Genomic DNA, 15,481 nt, shown 5'->3' on the forward strand with positions numbered 1-15,481 from the left:
CATTAGAGCTGTGGCACAGAGTTTTGCATGCGTACACACCATATTCTTCAGAAAATATAAAAATATATAATAAAAGTAACCATAAATTAAAACTAAAATTGACCTATATACTGAATCTTGCCAAAATACAAATACGATATAGTGTAACTGTTCCTGCGTAATTCAGAAAGAGACTTTGGTTGCTCCCTAATGAGTTGGATTGTTAAACTAAATAAGCAGTTAAAGTAAACTGTAAACTTTGGCTGAGATATCTGATGTAGATTATCAAGAAGCTAATGAGGGAAAATGACCCATTTTTGGGCTTTACTGAGTTTTTGCATCTCTAAGTACCTTAATGATCAGCTTTGTCTCTCTCTTCTTTCCCTCCATTGTGCTTTAGGCAGAATGTTTAACATCTCACAGCTGTCTCCTTCCCTTTGACCCTCCTTCACTCCCTGCTCTACATAATATTGGACGGCATCAGAGTTTTCCTGGCTTCGGATCGCTGATAAATAAACAAATGCTTAACTTTACGGATCTGTTAAAATGGTCCTGCTGCTCTCTTTTTCGCTGGCCCTCTCACTTATACTCTGTCTAGTTCCATGTCTCTGGGGATTTGAGCTATTTAGCCCCGTTTCATGGCTGATGTGACCTCCACCAAGGTGGAGGAATGATATTTGGTCAATAAGGCCGTTTTATATGTACTGGAGAGTGCATAAAGAGAAAAAACAGTCGTTAGGAGAAGGTTATGTGCTGCTTGTAAAGTCCCAGAGTTTTCTTTTTCTTTTTTTTTTATTTAACCAAGTTCTCTGTCATTCCATCTTGTTAGGCCTGGATCCGGGGCAACTGGAGGCATGTGGGCTTTTCCATGAGGAAGAAGAAATGGAAGGGACACAAGGCTGTTCTCCGGTAAAAGAGACACCGCGGTCATCTTCTCCAGAGAACCTGGGTCACGCCTCTCAGACTGACCGTAAATTAAAGTCCACAGGTTCTGTTTGTGACATCTCTGAGGTGAGATGGTGTTCTGATCATTCAGTGAAGGCCATTCAACTCCAGACCTCAGTAAAGTATCTGTAGTACCCATTCAATTGACCGTATGCACGGAACATTCTTAAGAACTTCTGCAATAATATAAGCCAGCTGGTATCTTCAGTGTCCTGAGGTAGCTTTAACAGCATCAGTAGTGTAATACTTTATAATCAAAATATAGTCACTTAAATAGTAAGGCCTAGCATAAATTTAGTTATTCATACAAAAGACAACATAAAAAAGACGAATCCCTCAGTGTTCCTCTTCAGGAAAGTTCAATTCAAGCATCAGTTTTCAGACTTTCGTGTAAAAAAAAAAAAAAAAAAAAAACACACTGTAAATTAAGGATTTATTGTGCACTTTTTTTTATATTCATTGAACAAAATGGAAGTTTTCACAAGTGTGCTAGCCAGTGATTATAAAGGGGAGCGAGAGTGTGGTGCCTGCTTTCTGTGTAATTTGTTCACAAGAAATGTTAATGTTTTTCATGAGACTTCATACTTTACCTTGACAATTTATTTTTAAACCTAGTGATTTTATAATGTTTAATATTTATTCAACAGTGAAACATGGAAAAAAATATTACAGGAAATGGCGAATATGATCCAATAAATGCTCCTCTGCCGCCATCTACAGGTTATAGTGGTAATTAAAGTCTTTTTTATTTTTAAATGAAAGTGTTTTCTATCGAATGTTGTATTTCCTACATCTTGAAACGTTTGGTTTTACAATATTGCTGACAATTCTAGAAGGATAAACAAGTAGGCTAATGTTTTTGGTCATCATATTAAAAATAACATTTGAAGTGCTGGAAAAATGTTGCGTGTCCAATTATAGACACAATGTTTCTTATTTAAATATTCCCATTAGCTTTGTCTTTATTGCAATCAATAAAACTGGTTTATTGGCAAATTAGTTAAGTGTGATAACTGCATTAAAATATAAAAAACAACATTAAAAAGACAACCATTGATGGTTTTGTGTTGATGTACAGCGAGTACAGAATGACAGCTAACAGTTTACCGTAAATGCCCAAGCTGGCTTAACGAAAACCAAGAAGTAACCGTGCATATGGTCAATTAGTCAAATTATGAATCTTTCTATGGTGAAGTCTTAGCTCATGAATATTATTTAGATACTGGTGCTGCTTCCTGGAGCATCCAGTCATGTTACCTAACCAATATTCATGAATTCACCATTGTACCCAGAAAGGTTATGAGGCAACGTTACTTTGAGCTTATTTATATTTAAGAGCCTGTATTTTAACATAATATAGTTTGCAGCAAAGTCTTAGCTCATGAATATTAATTAAGGCTTTCTGATTATGTCATACCTACTTGTACAATGAACATCAATTTAAATGACATCGTCACATCACACTTACTTTGTATAATAACCTTCTTGGACCACCCTGTCATGGTACCTAATTAATATTCATGAACCAAACCTTCACTATAATAGGACATATTATATATTAGTTGGTTTAGAGCGATGTTGCAACATGAAAAATGTACTATGCCAAAGTCTTGGCTCATAAATATAAATTAGGTTATCTTGAGGTTGCCTCATAAATTTCTAGGAGCATCTAGTCATGTTATGTTATTCATGATCTGATCCTTTACCATAGTAGGACTCGGAAATATTCCTTAGGTCATAACGTCATTGGTAAACTGGTGGTGAATTTACAAATCCCACCATGGCTAAGTGTTGGCTAATAAATATTAATTAGGTCTGACATCTAATTAGGTCTGACATCTACTTTATAATGTCACAGAGCATCCAGAAAAATGTCTTGGCATATAAATGTAAATGAGGTCACACTGACCATCCAGTCATGTTACCTAATTAATATTCATGAAGAATAGCTTCTCCATAGAAGGACTTGTAAGGACTTATATAAATATATATATGAATATAAATATATATATTAATATAAATGATGTTATACTGATGTGATGTTGCCTCAAAACCCTACAGTCCTGTTACTTATAGGGTTAGTTCACCCAAAAATGAAAATTATGTCATTAATTACTCACCCTCATGTTGTTCCAAACCCGTAAGACTTTCGTTCATCTTCGGAACGCAAACAAAGATCTTTTTGATGAAATCTGAGAGCTTTATGTCAACAACATGAGGATGAGTAATTAATGACAGAATTCTCATTTTTGGGTGAACTAAACCTTTAATATTCATTATCTGAGCCTTTACCATAGTAGGGCTTGTATAAATCATACTGTGGCAAAGTCTTGGGTCATAAATACTAAAGGGATAGTTCACCCAAAAATGAAAACTTGCTATTAATTTTTTGCTTACTCTATGGTCATCCAAGATGTTGGTGTCTTTTTTTTTTTTTTTTTTTTTTTTCTTCAGTAGATTGATTAATGGCAAATTTTCATTTTTGGGTGAACTATCCCTTTAATTAGGTCTGACGTTCAGCCATGCTACCTAATTAATATACTTGAGCTGAATTTTCACCATAGTAGGACAATTCATACCTATTTCTTTGGTCATACCTACATTGGTACTCATGTAGCGAAGTTATGATTCCCACCATGACAAGTGTTAGGTCATAAATACTAATTACATTATGCTAAAGTTGCTTTCTGAAGCATTTGGTCATGTTACCTAATTAATATTAAAATATTAGATCTTTCAAAAGCAACCGTTATGCCATCTGTAACCACTTTATTCTTTTCTGTTGTCCCTTGTATTCTGACTCCAGAATGTAGCAAGCAAAAACAAGAATGGAACTGTGTCGAATGAAGAATCTGTTTCCAAACCGTCCAGTCATGAACCCAGCCTCCATTCAGGCCGCTACGTTCAGGAAGCTCCAGCTAGACATCTGAGGTCCTCTGGAGAAAGTGCTGCCACCTCTGTGCCTGTTAGAAAAGACCCACCTACTTCCACACCAGAGGCCAAGAGCAAAGACCCTTTTGGGTCTTTTTACTGCAACAGATTGAGGAGGAAGCCCCACGTTTTCTGCAAGACCTACAAGAGAACCAAGCCCAGCTCCACAGAGCCAAGTACGTTTGTTTTTTTTTCTTCATTTTATTCTTTCCACCACTTCTCAAACATTGAGGGCAAACTTGCCTTATTTAAACTTTCTTACCCTCCAGGGTGCTGGGTAGTTCATTTAACAGCTTTTGCATGACGTGTATGCCAACTTACCCCATAAACACTTGAAAAAAGTGAACGTGAGCCTTTGTCTTTAATGTAAGACGTATGTCTTAAACGCACTGATTGGCAGAGGCACCAGACCTTGTTCTTGGAAACGGTCAGGAGGTCAAGATAACTCCAACTAACTAGATATTTACTTTTTCTAACAAATATGTGAATGTTGATTGCCCGTGCAAAACTTGTAACCACAGGGAGTTTCCAGAACTTTGCTGTGAAGTTGCTATGGTGATCTGCATGGTTGTTAGTTGGTTGCTTACTTGTCCAAGTCAAAAGAGCCCACCCTCAATTCTTCATGACATTTTAGTCCCAAAATATGGCTTGTGCCATCAGGAGTTTGTCAAAATGAATAACAAGTAATGATAATAAATAAAAAATAATCAAAAATAAAGATGCACCAATATTACAATTCTGGCTAATATGATAAGCTGATAATTATTTTTGTTTTTTTGCCGATCTTAAAATTGTACAGCAGTTTGGCTGAAAATCTAAAAACTAAATCAATGAATGCTACAAGTGAATGTAGGCATCACAACATTATAATTTACATTATTAAAATGGATATTCATCTTGAGATTTGTTAAAGATTACATTCAACAGTGTAATTAAAGGGGACACAGTTTCTGACAATCTCATATTAATCTTGAGTACCTATAGAGTAGTATTTCATGTTTCATATCTCTGAGGAGTCTTTAGTTTTATCAGATTTTTAAAAGACAGATACAGCTGTACCGCTTCTTTCCGAAAATAGTCAAGCTCCTAAAGACGTGCCGTGGGTGGAGCTAAAGAGTCACAAGCACAATACATTTCGCATTATCCCTGGATAAATTTTGATTCAGTGTATGTTCGTGTTGTTTACATTATATGCACGATTGCCAACAAAACACAGACATTTGATGCAGTTTTACTTACCGCCTGTGGTTCCGACTCATGAATGGGATCTTTTATCGCTGAGATCGCTCCGTCTTTCAGTTTCAAATGATCTGCAAATCCAGCGTCGAACTGGGCCTTGTTTATAAAACATTCGTCACCTAAATGCTGGGAACAAATAAACCAACACGCTTGCACAACTCTGTTGCTGCCCCATAAAAACTGTATCCACTGTTCCCTTAACGCTGGGTTCTTTGTGAAGTTGAACAAGGTTATCTTTTCCTCACAACCAAAAACACACTTCTTTGGTGACATTGTTGATTTCGTGGTCTAAAAACAAAATTACAAATCTTTCTCGAGCAAATCCTGTGCAGTGCTGCTGACAACTTCCATAACCAAATGAAGCATGTTGATGGGTGTGCTCTTGCTCACGCTCTGGTGATGTGTGCGCGCGGTCTTCCGGGAGAAGTGCCCATACAGGGAATTCTGCCCTTTATGACGTCATACAGGGCCATACCGAACCCTGAAGTAGTGTATTTGGCACAGGACATTTTGAATATTTGATTAGTTGATTTAATTATGGAATATTGAATAGGTTGTGCAATTATTGTCTTTAAAAAATAATCAACTCTCAGACAACAGAAGAAAACATTGTCTCACACGCACACTATAGACTTGCGTGGCATATAACAGAGACGTTAAAATGAATGTTCACATAAGTGCCCTCATTCAGGCTGTTCACAATATGTTATAACGCGTTTAGGCAGCCTAAAATCATTATAACTTGAGGTAGGCTTGCTGCGATAGTCGGTGTTGCCGGTGTTACTGGTGTTCAGCCGCAACACCGGCAACATCACTTGCCCACCGCAGTATTGCCTCCCCACCGTCTTTTTTTAAATTTTTTTTTTTTTTTTTTAATAGTAAAAAAAAAAATTGTTTTGTGAGCTAATTGAGAGTCGCAGTACAGATCAGCAGCAGGAGTCAGATTTCACCTCACTTCGCCTATTTTGCCTCACTCTTGACTGACAAGACGACGGCGGAAGATTTAGTTTCAAAGAGAAATGTAAAAGCGCCCATTTAAGCGAGTTTGTCATTGTTCTGTTTAGTTATTGTGTTTTTCATTAAGAATAATAATGGACCCATCATTCAAGCAATCGCTGCTCCCGAATTGGCGCTAATTTGAAAGTGAAAGTAAAATGCGCATGGCCGTACAGGCATTAATAATAGACCCTTTTCACATTTTTGGGTTTCTCAGAAGCGGAAGTCGTCATAGTTGGGTAAACTTTTATTGTGGTGAATGAAAGACTTCATTAAATAAATTTTTTTTGTGTTTCCATTTGCAGAAATAGCAAAAGAAAAATTCTACAATAGTGTTTTCTTAACTTTCAAAAAGAGGAAAAAAACAGAGTGATTGGTAACGGCAGTCAGAAGAGAGGAAGATGTATTTTTTACCATCACTCCCATAGCCACTTAATTAGAAACACCCTAATAGCAGCGTTAACAATTTTTTTTTGTAATTTGATGCAACGGTAATTTAATACTAAGTATATTGTTATAAATGTTCATACGTTTTTTTTTAAAAAAGAAAATATAAAAAAAAAACTTTGCAGGATTTACGATATTGATGATAAGACGTGTCATCACAGTCTGTGAAAAGGGTCTATGGTGCGTGTCCACTGGTGCAAAGTGAGCATTTTCAGTTAATTCCTATTAAAGCTCAACTTCTATAGGAATTGATTGAAAACGCTCGCTCTACTCCACACCTTTATGAATGGTCGTACTTTCGCTTTCAAGTAAAGCTAAATTAACCTGACAGGTAAAAAAGAATCCTTTTCTGATAACTGATATTGTACAGATATATAGTGCATCCCTAAATTAGTAGACTTTCACCAATGGACGTAGTAGAATTTGGATTGAAAAGTTCAAATTGAGGTTGAACTTAAAAAGAAGTGAAACTGAATAAACCTGACAGGTACAAAAAAGGCAACTGATATGGAACCGATATATTGTGCATCCCTGAATAAAATAGTAAACTTCCACCAATGCACAAAATGGAATCTGGATTGAGAAATGCAGATTAAGTGTAAACAAAAAAAAGAGAGTGAAACTGAATTACACCGACTTGTAAAAAAAAAAAAAAAAAAAAAAACGACTTGTCTTTTCCAAGACAGTCGGTTCCATTGTTCTTGGAGGCAGCGTCTGTTCTGAGCTGTCGTTGGATGAAGGATGACCTTATAAAGATTAATGTCTTTAAGTGTGCAGAATAGCAGCATTCACTCTCACAATCTAGATTACTAGAATCCTGACCTCAAGCTCTGAGTAAAGCCCATTACACCTCTGTCTGCTAGAGAGGAACGCAGATGTACCATCCTCCTCCTCATGATCAGCTCGTCCTAAACTCTTTATCCCCTATTATGGTTGCCATTAAAGGAATGGTTCATCCAAAAACTGAAATTCTGTCATTAATTACGTACCTTCGCATTATTCCAAGTCTTCTGAAGTCATATGACAGCTTTGTTTGAGATACAGCTTCATTCTTCACTAATAATCTTCTGTTCCAGTCCAGATCATTAAGTCACTGAGTTCATTCAGACTGGTTATGTGAACCAGATCAGCTGATGAATTGAAAAGATCTGGCTCAAGAGAGTTATTCTTTCGATTTTTCGGTTGTTTTCCTTGCACAAAGCTATCGAATGGCTTTATAAGACTAGTTTTATGGTGTTTTTTCATCCTTAAAAGCTTCAGTTCACATTAATTTTTTCCTGTAGTGATGATCTGAAAAAAGAGGATTTGAATGGATTGATTTGAATGGCTAACAAATGTCCACTCAGTTTGCAAATCTGTCCAATTCGAGCCATTTTAATATAGCAAAAACAGATGGGCAGCATTGAATTTGTTATTGTTTTCTGATGAATTGGTAGACAGGAAGAGGAAGGGAAGGTTGAAAAAAAGAGAGAGGATTACCCATGTCCCCGTTTCTCTCCCAAAGCCCATTATGAGACCCAGCCAAAGAGAGGCTTCTGCTACAGAGAAGGAGAGAAAAAGATAAATACATGTTCCAAAATTAACACTCATCAAGTGCCAAATGCAAGTAAAAATTGGCCGGTAACTTTATTAGAAACATAATATTGAATTGTAAGAACACAGTGTAGAAACGATCATTTGACCCTCGATGATGTTAATCATGTGAACTTTTCAAATACACATACAAACTGTTTACTGAAGGAAACATCTGTCAGGACTTGCATTTACCTCATTGGAAAATGTAGCATCAGAAGTTTATCTAGGAGGTCTGAAGTTTGTTTTTTTTGTCCTCCAGAACGTTTAGACATGTGCGGTGTGGTCCATAAGTCTGACACCACTGCTTCTATTCTTCATTTGTTCCTAATTTAATATAAAAGTTTTCATCGCAAATTATATTATCTGCATATAATGTGCAAAACCTTAGGATTCATGTTCCAAAGAACATCCTGTGTGCTTCAGTGGAAGCAAGAACATCTGACCTTTTTGTACAAAGGCATTTTAACACATAATTCTGGTCCTTGCTTCTGATTGGTGAATGTCTTTCCCCTTCAGTCGTGCTGTCCAGCGATGATGAAGGAGCCGATGAGATGAATGAAGTCTCTGGAAGTTTGCAAGAGCAGCGGATCTCTGAGGGGATCAGGGATGCTCAGGTAATGGATAAAGAATGGGTGTAGATTTAAGATATTTTCCTTCTGAAGTTAACGACTGTATGTGAAACGTTGCATTTATTCATTTAGCACACACTTTATTTTAAAGCTGATTACAAAAGTCACTATTTATTTTACAAATAATTTATTTATGAGTCAAACCCAGCCGGGATGCTAAACAAAAATCATATCTGGTGACATTTATTATTGACGCTCAACAATTAAAGAGCCCATATTTATACATAGACTTTTACAAAGTCTTGATTTTGTTTTTGGGCTCTACTAGAATAGGTTTTTCATGCTTGAATGTTCAAAAAACACATAATTTTTCACACATTTGATATTGTTGCAGCTCTTTCTTTCTTCCCAGTCTGTCAGTAACGCTCTGGGTTGCGTTTCCCAAAAGCATCGTAAGCCTAAGTTGACCATAGAGACCATTGGTGGCAATTGTTGTATGATCAACTTATGCTTATGAAACGCAGCCCTGTTTAGTTCCTGTGTCTATGTAGTCCCTCCTTCTGAATAGCGTAATGTGCTCTGATTGGTCGGCTGGATCAGTGTGTTGTGATTGGTCAACCATAACCACAAGTTTTAGCACACTACTAACTCAACTCAACCAGGTCCCGTCCCTTTGTTTTGCACGACTTAATTAAAGGTGCAATATGTAAGATTTTTACAGTAAAATATCCAAAAACCACTAGGCCAGTGTTATATATTTTGTTCATTTGAGTACTTACAATATCCCAAATGTTTCCAACTATTTGTAAATTGTGAGAAAATTGCAATTTTAACCAAGGCTCCGGGATGTGTGAGGAGTCGCCTGTCAATTGCGTCATACCCGTGTTAACCCTCAGTCTGCCTCGGTTTCCGGTTTTATTTTGTAGAAACCATGGAAACACCAAAGACACTTTAATATATTACACGTTTTAATAGTAACAGTAATACAGCGTTTTCTCCATGATGCAATTCATTTTAAAACGTATTGTATGCCATTTATCAACACAAGCCATCCAGCATTTAATATGATATTCTAAAATCAATCTAGTTTACTGCAGTGTGTCTCAAACAAGTGTCTCACAGCAGCCACCAAGCGAACGCACAGAGTAACGTTATTACATTTTCAACACTCTCAAATGTGTCTATTATGATAAACAGAGCTGTGTTACCTCATACTCATGACCGGAAAGAAGCGGCGCCGGCAACTGTGGCATAATAAAAGTTCCACTGCTCGTGAGGCGTGTGTTGCGCAATCGCTCCAGCAGCCTCGTTCAGCTCCCACAACACTCGTCCTGCTCTGCTTCATACTACAATAACATTAATAATCGCATCCATGAACATGATTTCTTCCCGAGTCCTATCCCTATTCTTTTGCACCGTCCGTTGAGGTGAAGACCACGTGTCCCAAGTTTCCGCGCTCAAACTTGGCGTCATCAAGCTACGCCTTTCTTTTGAATAGGCCTCTAGCGACCTCTAGCGGACAGAAATCCTGCATACTGCACCTTTAAGGAATATTGTCATGGGTTTGTTCCTGGAAGAAAACTCAAGACTACAATGGAGGGGTTTCAGGGAGTTCAGAAACAGTGTTTAGTGATATAGAGAATAACTCCTTTTGGACTGACATTGTGCTTTGTAACCTTGCAGACCTTTTTCATGCTCAAACAGCAACATTACACACTAAAGAAAGTTGAAAATTAAATATTAATAAAAGCGTGTTAATTCGCAAATGGTGTCGACATTCTATTGTATTACAGTTTACGTTTTACATAGATTAAATTGCAAGTATTTTTACACTGTATAAAAGGGCTGTACACACATCTAAATTTTTAAAATACAATCCTCACTTCACCATGCCTTTTATACAGTTTTCGAAGTGTCCCAAAGCTGGACAAATACATACACTACCGTTCAAAAGTTTGAGTTTGTTAAGATATAAGAGATATATATAATTTTTTTTTTTTTTTACATTTTTGAAGGAAGTCTATTATGCTCACTAAGGATGCATATATTTTATAAAAAAAAAACAGTAAAAATGATAGTAATATGAAAATTATTACAATTTAAAATGTTTACTATTTTTATACACAACTCTTTCCCTGCCAGTGTTTCCCCAACCAAAAAGCTGAGAAAATCACTCAAGACAAATCGTTCAAGTCTTTGTCCGGATCAGATTCAAAAACATAAACGGAGTAGATCCCTTTCATCAACACCCCTAAAGCTTCACAGTCCTGTACCTTGTCCTGGGTCGACATTTCATTTAGTCATTTCAGTACTTTACAGCTTAAAATCACTTGTATTTATAAATAGGCATGATGTAAAACGATGTGCGCTAAAGTCTTGGATTGCATTGTGCAGCTCAGACAAATTAATGTGGATACTATGGATGTGAAGCTATTTGCGGATTTTGAGAGAGAAAGAGAAGACGCGGTATCGCTGAATCATTCACATTGTGTAATTATGTCTCACAGAAACTTTTTAAATTACTGATTTTCTCTGATAATCTGTTTAGGTTCAACCATCGGTACTTACAAAACTGTAGAAAAACAAGTACTGTCAGTATTTTAAAATGTTGATACTGACTTGGTACCAAAGTATCGGTTCTCATGACATCACTACTTTGATTGATCTTCAAATGTCTCTACCAGTGTTAAAACCTAACCTACACTCTTTGGATAAAGCTTTTGTGACCTCAAGAATCAGTCTTGAAACTCTTTGTTTAAGCTTTGAAACTGTGCCAAAGAGTGTATAAGTGTTGACTCATTTCAACTTATCTTCACGTACATCTGTCTTATGAAGTCTAGATTTGTTCAGTATGGTAGTAGTTTCAAATTTACCATTGTTTACAATGGTTCACCAAACTCTATCAACAAATTTCCATTGTCAGCATGGTTAGTATTGTTTTCCAAGCAGGACACATCTTCAGTTAGTGTTATTTTTTGTGACAGGCGAACAAATCCACTGCGGGACCCTTGCATGAGAGGTAGTTTGGAATGCAGCATTTTGGATTTGTTGCAATTCTGAACTCAAAGTCTTTGAGAGAAGCTTTCGGCTCTCGATCACAGGGTCAGGATGTTTGAGGTTGATTAGTGCAATATGACTCAGGTTGGTGTGTCACGTTCAGTTTAGAATGCAAACGAAATAAGAAACATTTTTCTGAAAAGAGGAAATGGCTGCTGTGTTTTTATCTTTTGTAATTTCAAGAAAAGCAGATTTTGTTTTATTTACTTTTATTTAATGGAATAAACCAAAACTGAATATTAACATATATTATTATTGTATAATATAATCTAAAAAACCTTTTTTTTTTACAATGTAAAATTAACACATTTTCTTTTTTTATTGTTTGAAATTGATCAAAAGTGACATTAAAGACATTTAAAGTTACAAACGATTTGTATTTCAAATAAATGTTGTTCTTTAAAACTGGCTATTAATGCCGTCAAATCGATTAATCGCAATTAATTATATATATATGTATGTGTGTATGCCTGTATATACATACTGTATGTATGTGTCTATGTATGTATGTGCTTGTATATGTGTGTGTGTGTGTGTGTGTGTGTATACCCACGGTACGAAACGCGGTAGTCTCATGGCGTACAGAACGCCCCCGGCCCCCTGCTGCCCCAGCCCAGCCCCTGCCCGATGTTGAGGTTGACTTCTTTACTTTGTCACAAAACTATTTTTTCTTCCTTGACATTTGATTAAATAGTAATTAGGGGTGTGATGGTACACATATTTTTGGTACCTGTCTTATGTGTACACGACGAATACAGCATTGTAGTATAACCACAATTAACCACCAATAATCGCAATAAGCTCCACGTTTTGTTACTTTCGATAAGAAATGAAGTGTCATCTTTCAAATTCTATTTTATCACAAAATTCAAACAAAAAATGCCTTTTTGATGCTCTTTAATGTGGAGTGACAGATAGCTGTATAGGCATCCTTTCCTCTTAATTACTAGTTACAGAATGAACATCTGAAGGTATGTTGAAAGATACAGTACAACTTACTGAAATGTATCATCTCGTGTTTCAACAGCGGAAATATTAATAAAACAGCTTGTAAACAATGTCATGTAGCATTTACCTCAGGCAAGTCATTCAGTGTTCAGAGCTTGTTAGTTCACTAGAGAAATGAACTCTTCACTAAATAAATGCGCTATATTAGCCTATATATTCATTACATTTTACTTAACCTGTTAGTGATGTCTTGATTTTTTAATATATGTTTAAATAAGGCTGCGTTTACACTGGCACAAAAAATCCGATCTTTTGCTCACATCTGACACAGATCGGAATTAGTTGCACACGTATAAACACAAAAATCCACACAAGATCCGATTTTTTTTCGCATCCGATCTGAGCTACTTCCAAATGTGGTTTTAAATCCGATACATATCCGATCTCTGGACATGCGACCTACGTCTAAACACGTATATCCGATTCCCATTGGAATTCCAAGCCATCACAAGGCGAGGGCGGCACGTTTGCTCAGTTTATGTTATATCATGAAGCAGACGTGCTTGTATGCACTCGCACTAAAAATTTGCAGCTTTATTATTGAGGTGGGAACTTTATTTGTCTAACGTTAGCTATCTATTTTTCTAGAAAGAAATTGCGCGCACACACAAATATTCAGCAGCTGAATTTCAACCTTTGCTCAGTTAATTTAAAAGAGACCGCCGTCACCGTGTTGTTGTTTTGCTTATAAGCCAAAAGCTTCACACTCTCTCTCTCTCTCTCTCTCTCCTCTCTCTCTCTCTCTCGAATTCATTCAAAAAATGGAATTCTAAAACTGATAACTGTAGATAAAATATCAAACGCAAATTACCTTTATTTTCCAGTCTATATCTGTTCAGTCAGAATTCGCGCTGCAATACATCCATGACACTGACAGCTGTTAACTTATCCATTCTGACAGGTAAGCGTGGCCACTCGACATGAAATATATAAATAATTTTAATAGCACGGCCATTCAAAACCCGAGGGTCTACTATGTGCATGTAAAACTATTAATGACAATCATTTTGGGACAGGAAGTAATGTAAACACAGATATCCGATACCAGTCGCGTCAAAAGTGAATGTAAACACACTGGCCAAAAAATCGGATATGGTCAAAAGATCGGATCTGTGCATTAAGACTTGCAGTGTAAATGCAGCCTAAATCTGTCCTGGAAATGACAGCCATTGTGTAAATGATTATATTTCAACAACGAATTGGAGTAAAAACATAATTTTATAATTAGATTTAAAAGGTAATGCAAAAACTGCCTTATGTGCAGTTTACATGTTTGCATACAATTTGTTATTTGAGTGTTGATTATTATATGTAAAAATAAATAGCTCTGAGGTTAACCTTTAATATTATAGCAATGTGCAAGTCAGGGCTCCCTATATAGATTACAACATTAGCAGAGATATATATATATATTTTTTTACTTATAACTGAATTAATTTAAAGACCAGACACAATTTGTTCAGTAAACCACTGTTCAGCGTTCCTACTGGAGGTGCGAATGCAACCAGGAAAATGGCCCTAGGGGAACATTTCATTCTCGGGGGACCACCTCGGTGGCTAATTCTAATACTCAGTGCGAAAGCCCCTATATTAGAAAGATTTCTGAAGGACCATGTGAAAATTCAGCTTTGAATCACCGGAATAAATTATTTTAAAAATATATAAAAATAGGAAACCGTTATTTTATTTGTAAAAATATTTTACAATATTACTATTTTTACTGTATTTTGCAGCCTTGATGACTGCAAGAAACTTCTTTTAAAAATCTCTAAATTCTTACCCCAAACTTTTTAACAGTAGTGTATATTGAAGAAAATATGTTATAAATTAAAGTTATATAATTAAAAATATTAATAAATTATAATTATTTAACGTTTTTTTTATTTTTGATTGAATGTACATTTTAAAAATATATATGATTTTTTTTATTGTGGTTTTTATTAAATTTTGCTGTTTTAAGTAAGGAGATCTTGAGAGACATTTTTTTTCTTAAGTTTTTTAAAAACTCAAAGGATATTTCTGGCCAAATGTTTGTCTGGCCAACAGTGTTGTAGCTAACCTGTAAAAAGGTCTTGAGGTTGTTTTTCTTCTTTGATTATTTTCTCTTTCTTCATGTTTCAGTCAGGGAACCAAAATAGCCCAAAGACAAACGGAGGAGGTGAAAGATCAACAACCAAAGTAGAAGTGCCTTCCATCATGGAACTGGACTTCACCAGACTTCATTACGACACAGTTGAGGCACAGGCTAACGGGACCATTGTGGTGAGAAAGTTTTGTGCTGATAATATAATTTATAATTGTGTTAAATTAGAAAAGTGGTTCACCAGTGGTCTCAGACCATTTTACATCAGCCAGAAGATCTTAAAGAGGTCATGGAATGATCTTTTGTCATATAAGATGTCTTTGTACCAGTAAAACATCCTGCAAGTTTCATAGCTTAAAACGTCCTCCTCTTTATAAACAAAGCATTTATTTAATCAAGCTTGAAAAAAATGGCTCGTTTTGATATTGTGGGATCTGAGACGTCCCACGGGCAAATACATTTGCATATGCGTGCCTCCAAAGCAAGACATCAACTAATAGTTATACATCATTGCACCATAGGTATACAGTATACAGCAGGGGCGTAGCCAGAAATGTTCAAACGGGTGGGCCTTCATAAAACAGGGTGGGCAGATCGTATAATCGTATTGAGTATGAAAACTGCATGCCAAATTATCAGGGAAAAAAAAACC

General features: G+C 36.1%; 1 protein-coding gene across 2 annotated transcripts in view; it reads left to right on the forward strand.

Moving 5' to 3' along the window:
* senp7b (SUMO specific peptidase 7b) overlaps window positions 1-15,481 on the forward strand; it is a 43,157-nt gene that overhangs the window by 5,468 nt on the left and 22,208 nt on the right. For both annotated transcript variants that reach the window (XM_051909535.1, XM_051909536.1), the window contains exons 6-9: window positions 809-990; window positions 3,731-4,031; window positions 8,629-8,726; window positions 14,868-15,008. In XM_051909535.1, the coding sequence (XP_051765495.1) occupies window positions 809-990; window positions 3,731-4,031; window positions 8,629-8,726; window positions 14,868-15,008 (722 nt within the window). The remainder of the gene's footprint in view (window positions 1-808; window positions 991-3,730; window positions 4,032-8,628; window positions 8,727-14,867; window positions 15,009-15,481) is intronic.

This window comes from Ctenopharyngodon idella, chromosome 10, assembly GCF_019924925.1.
Source record: "Ctenopharyngodon idella isolate HZGC_01 chromosome 10, HZGC01, whole genome shotgun sequence".
Taxonomy (NCBI): Eukaryota; Metazoa; Chordata; class Actinopteri; order Cypriniformes; family Xenocyprididae; genus Ctenopharyngodon; species Ctenopharyngodon idella.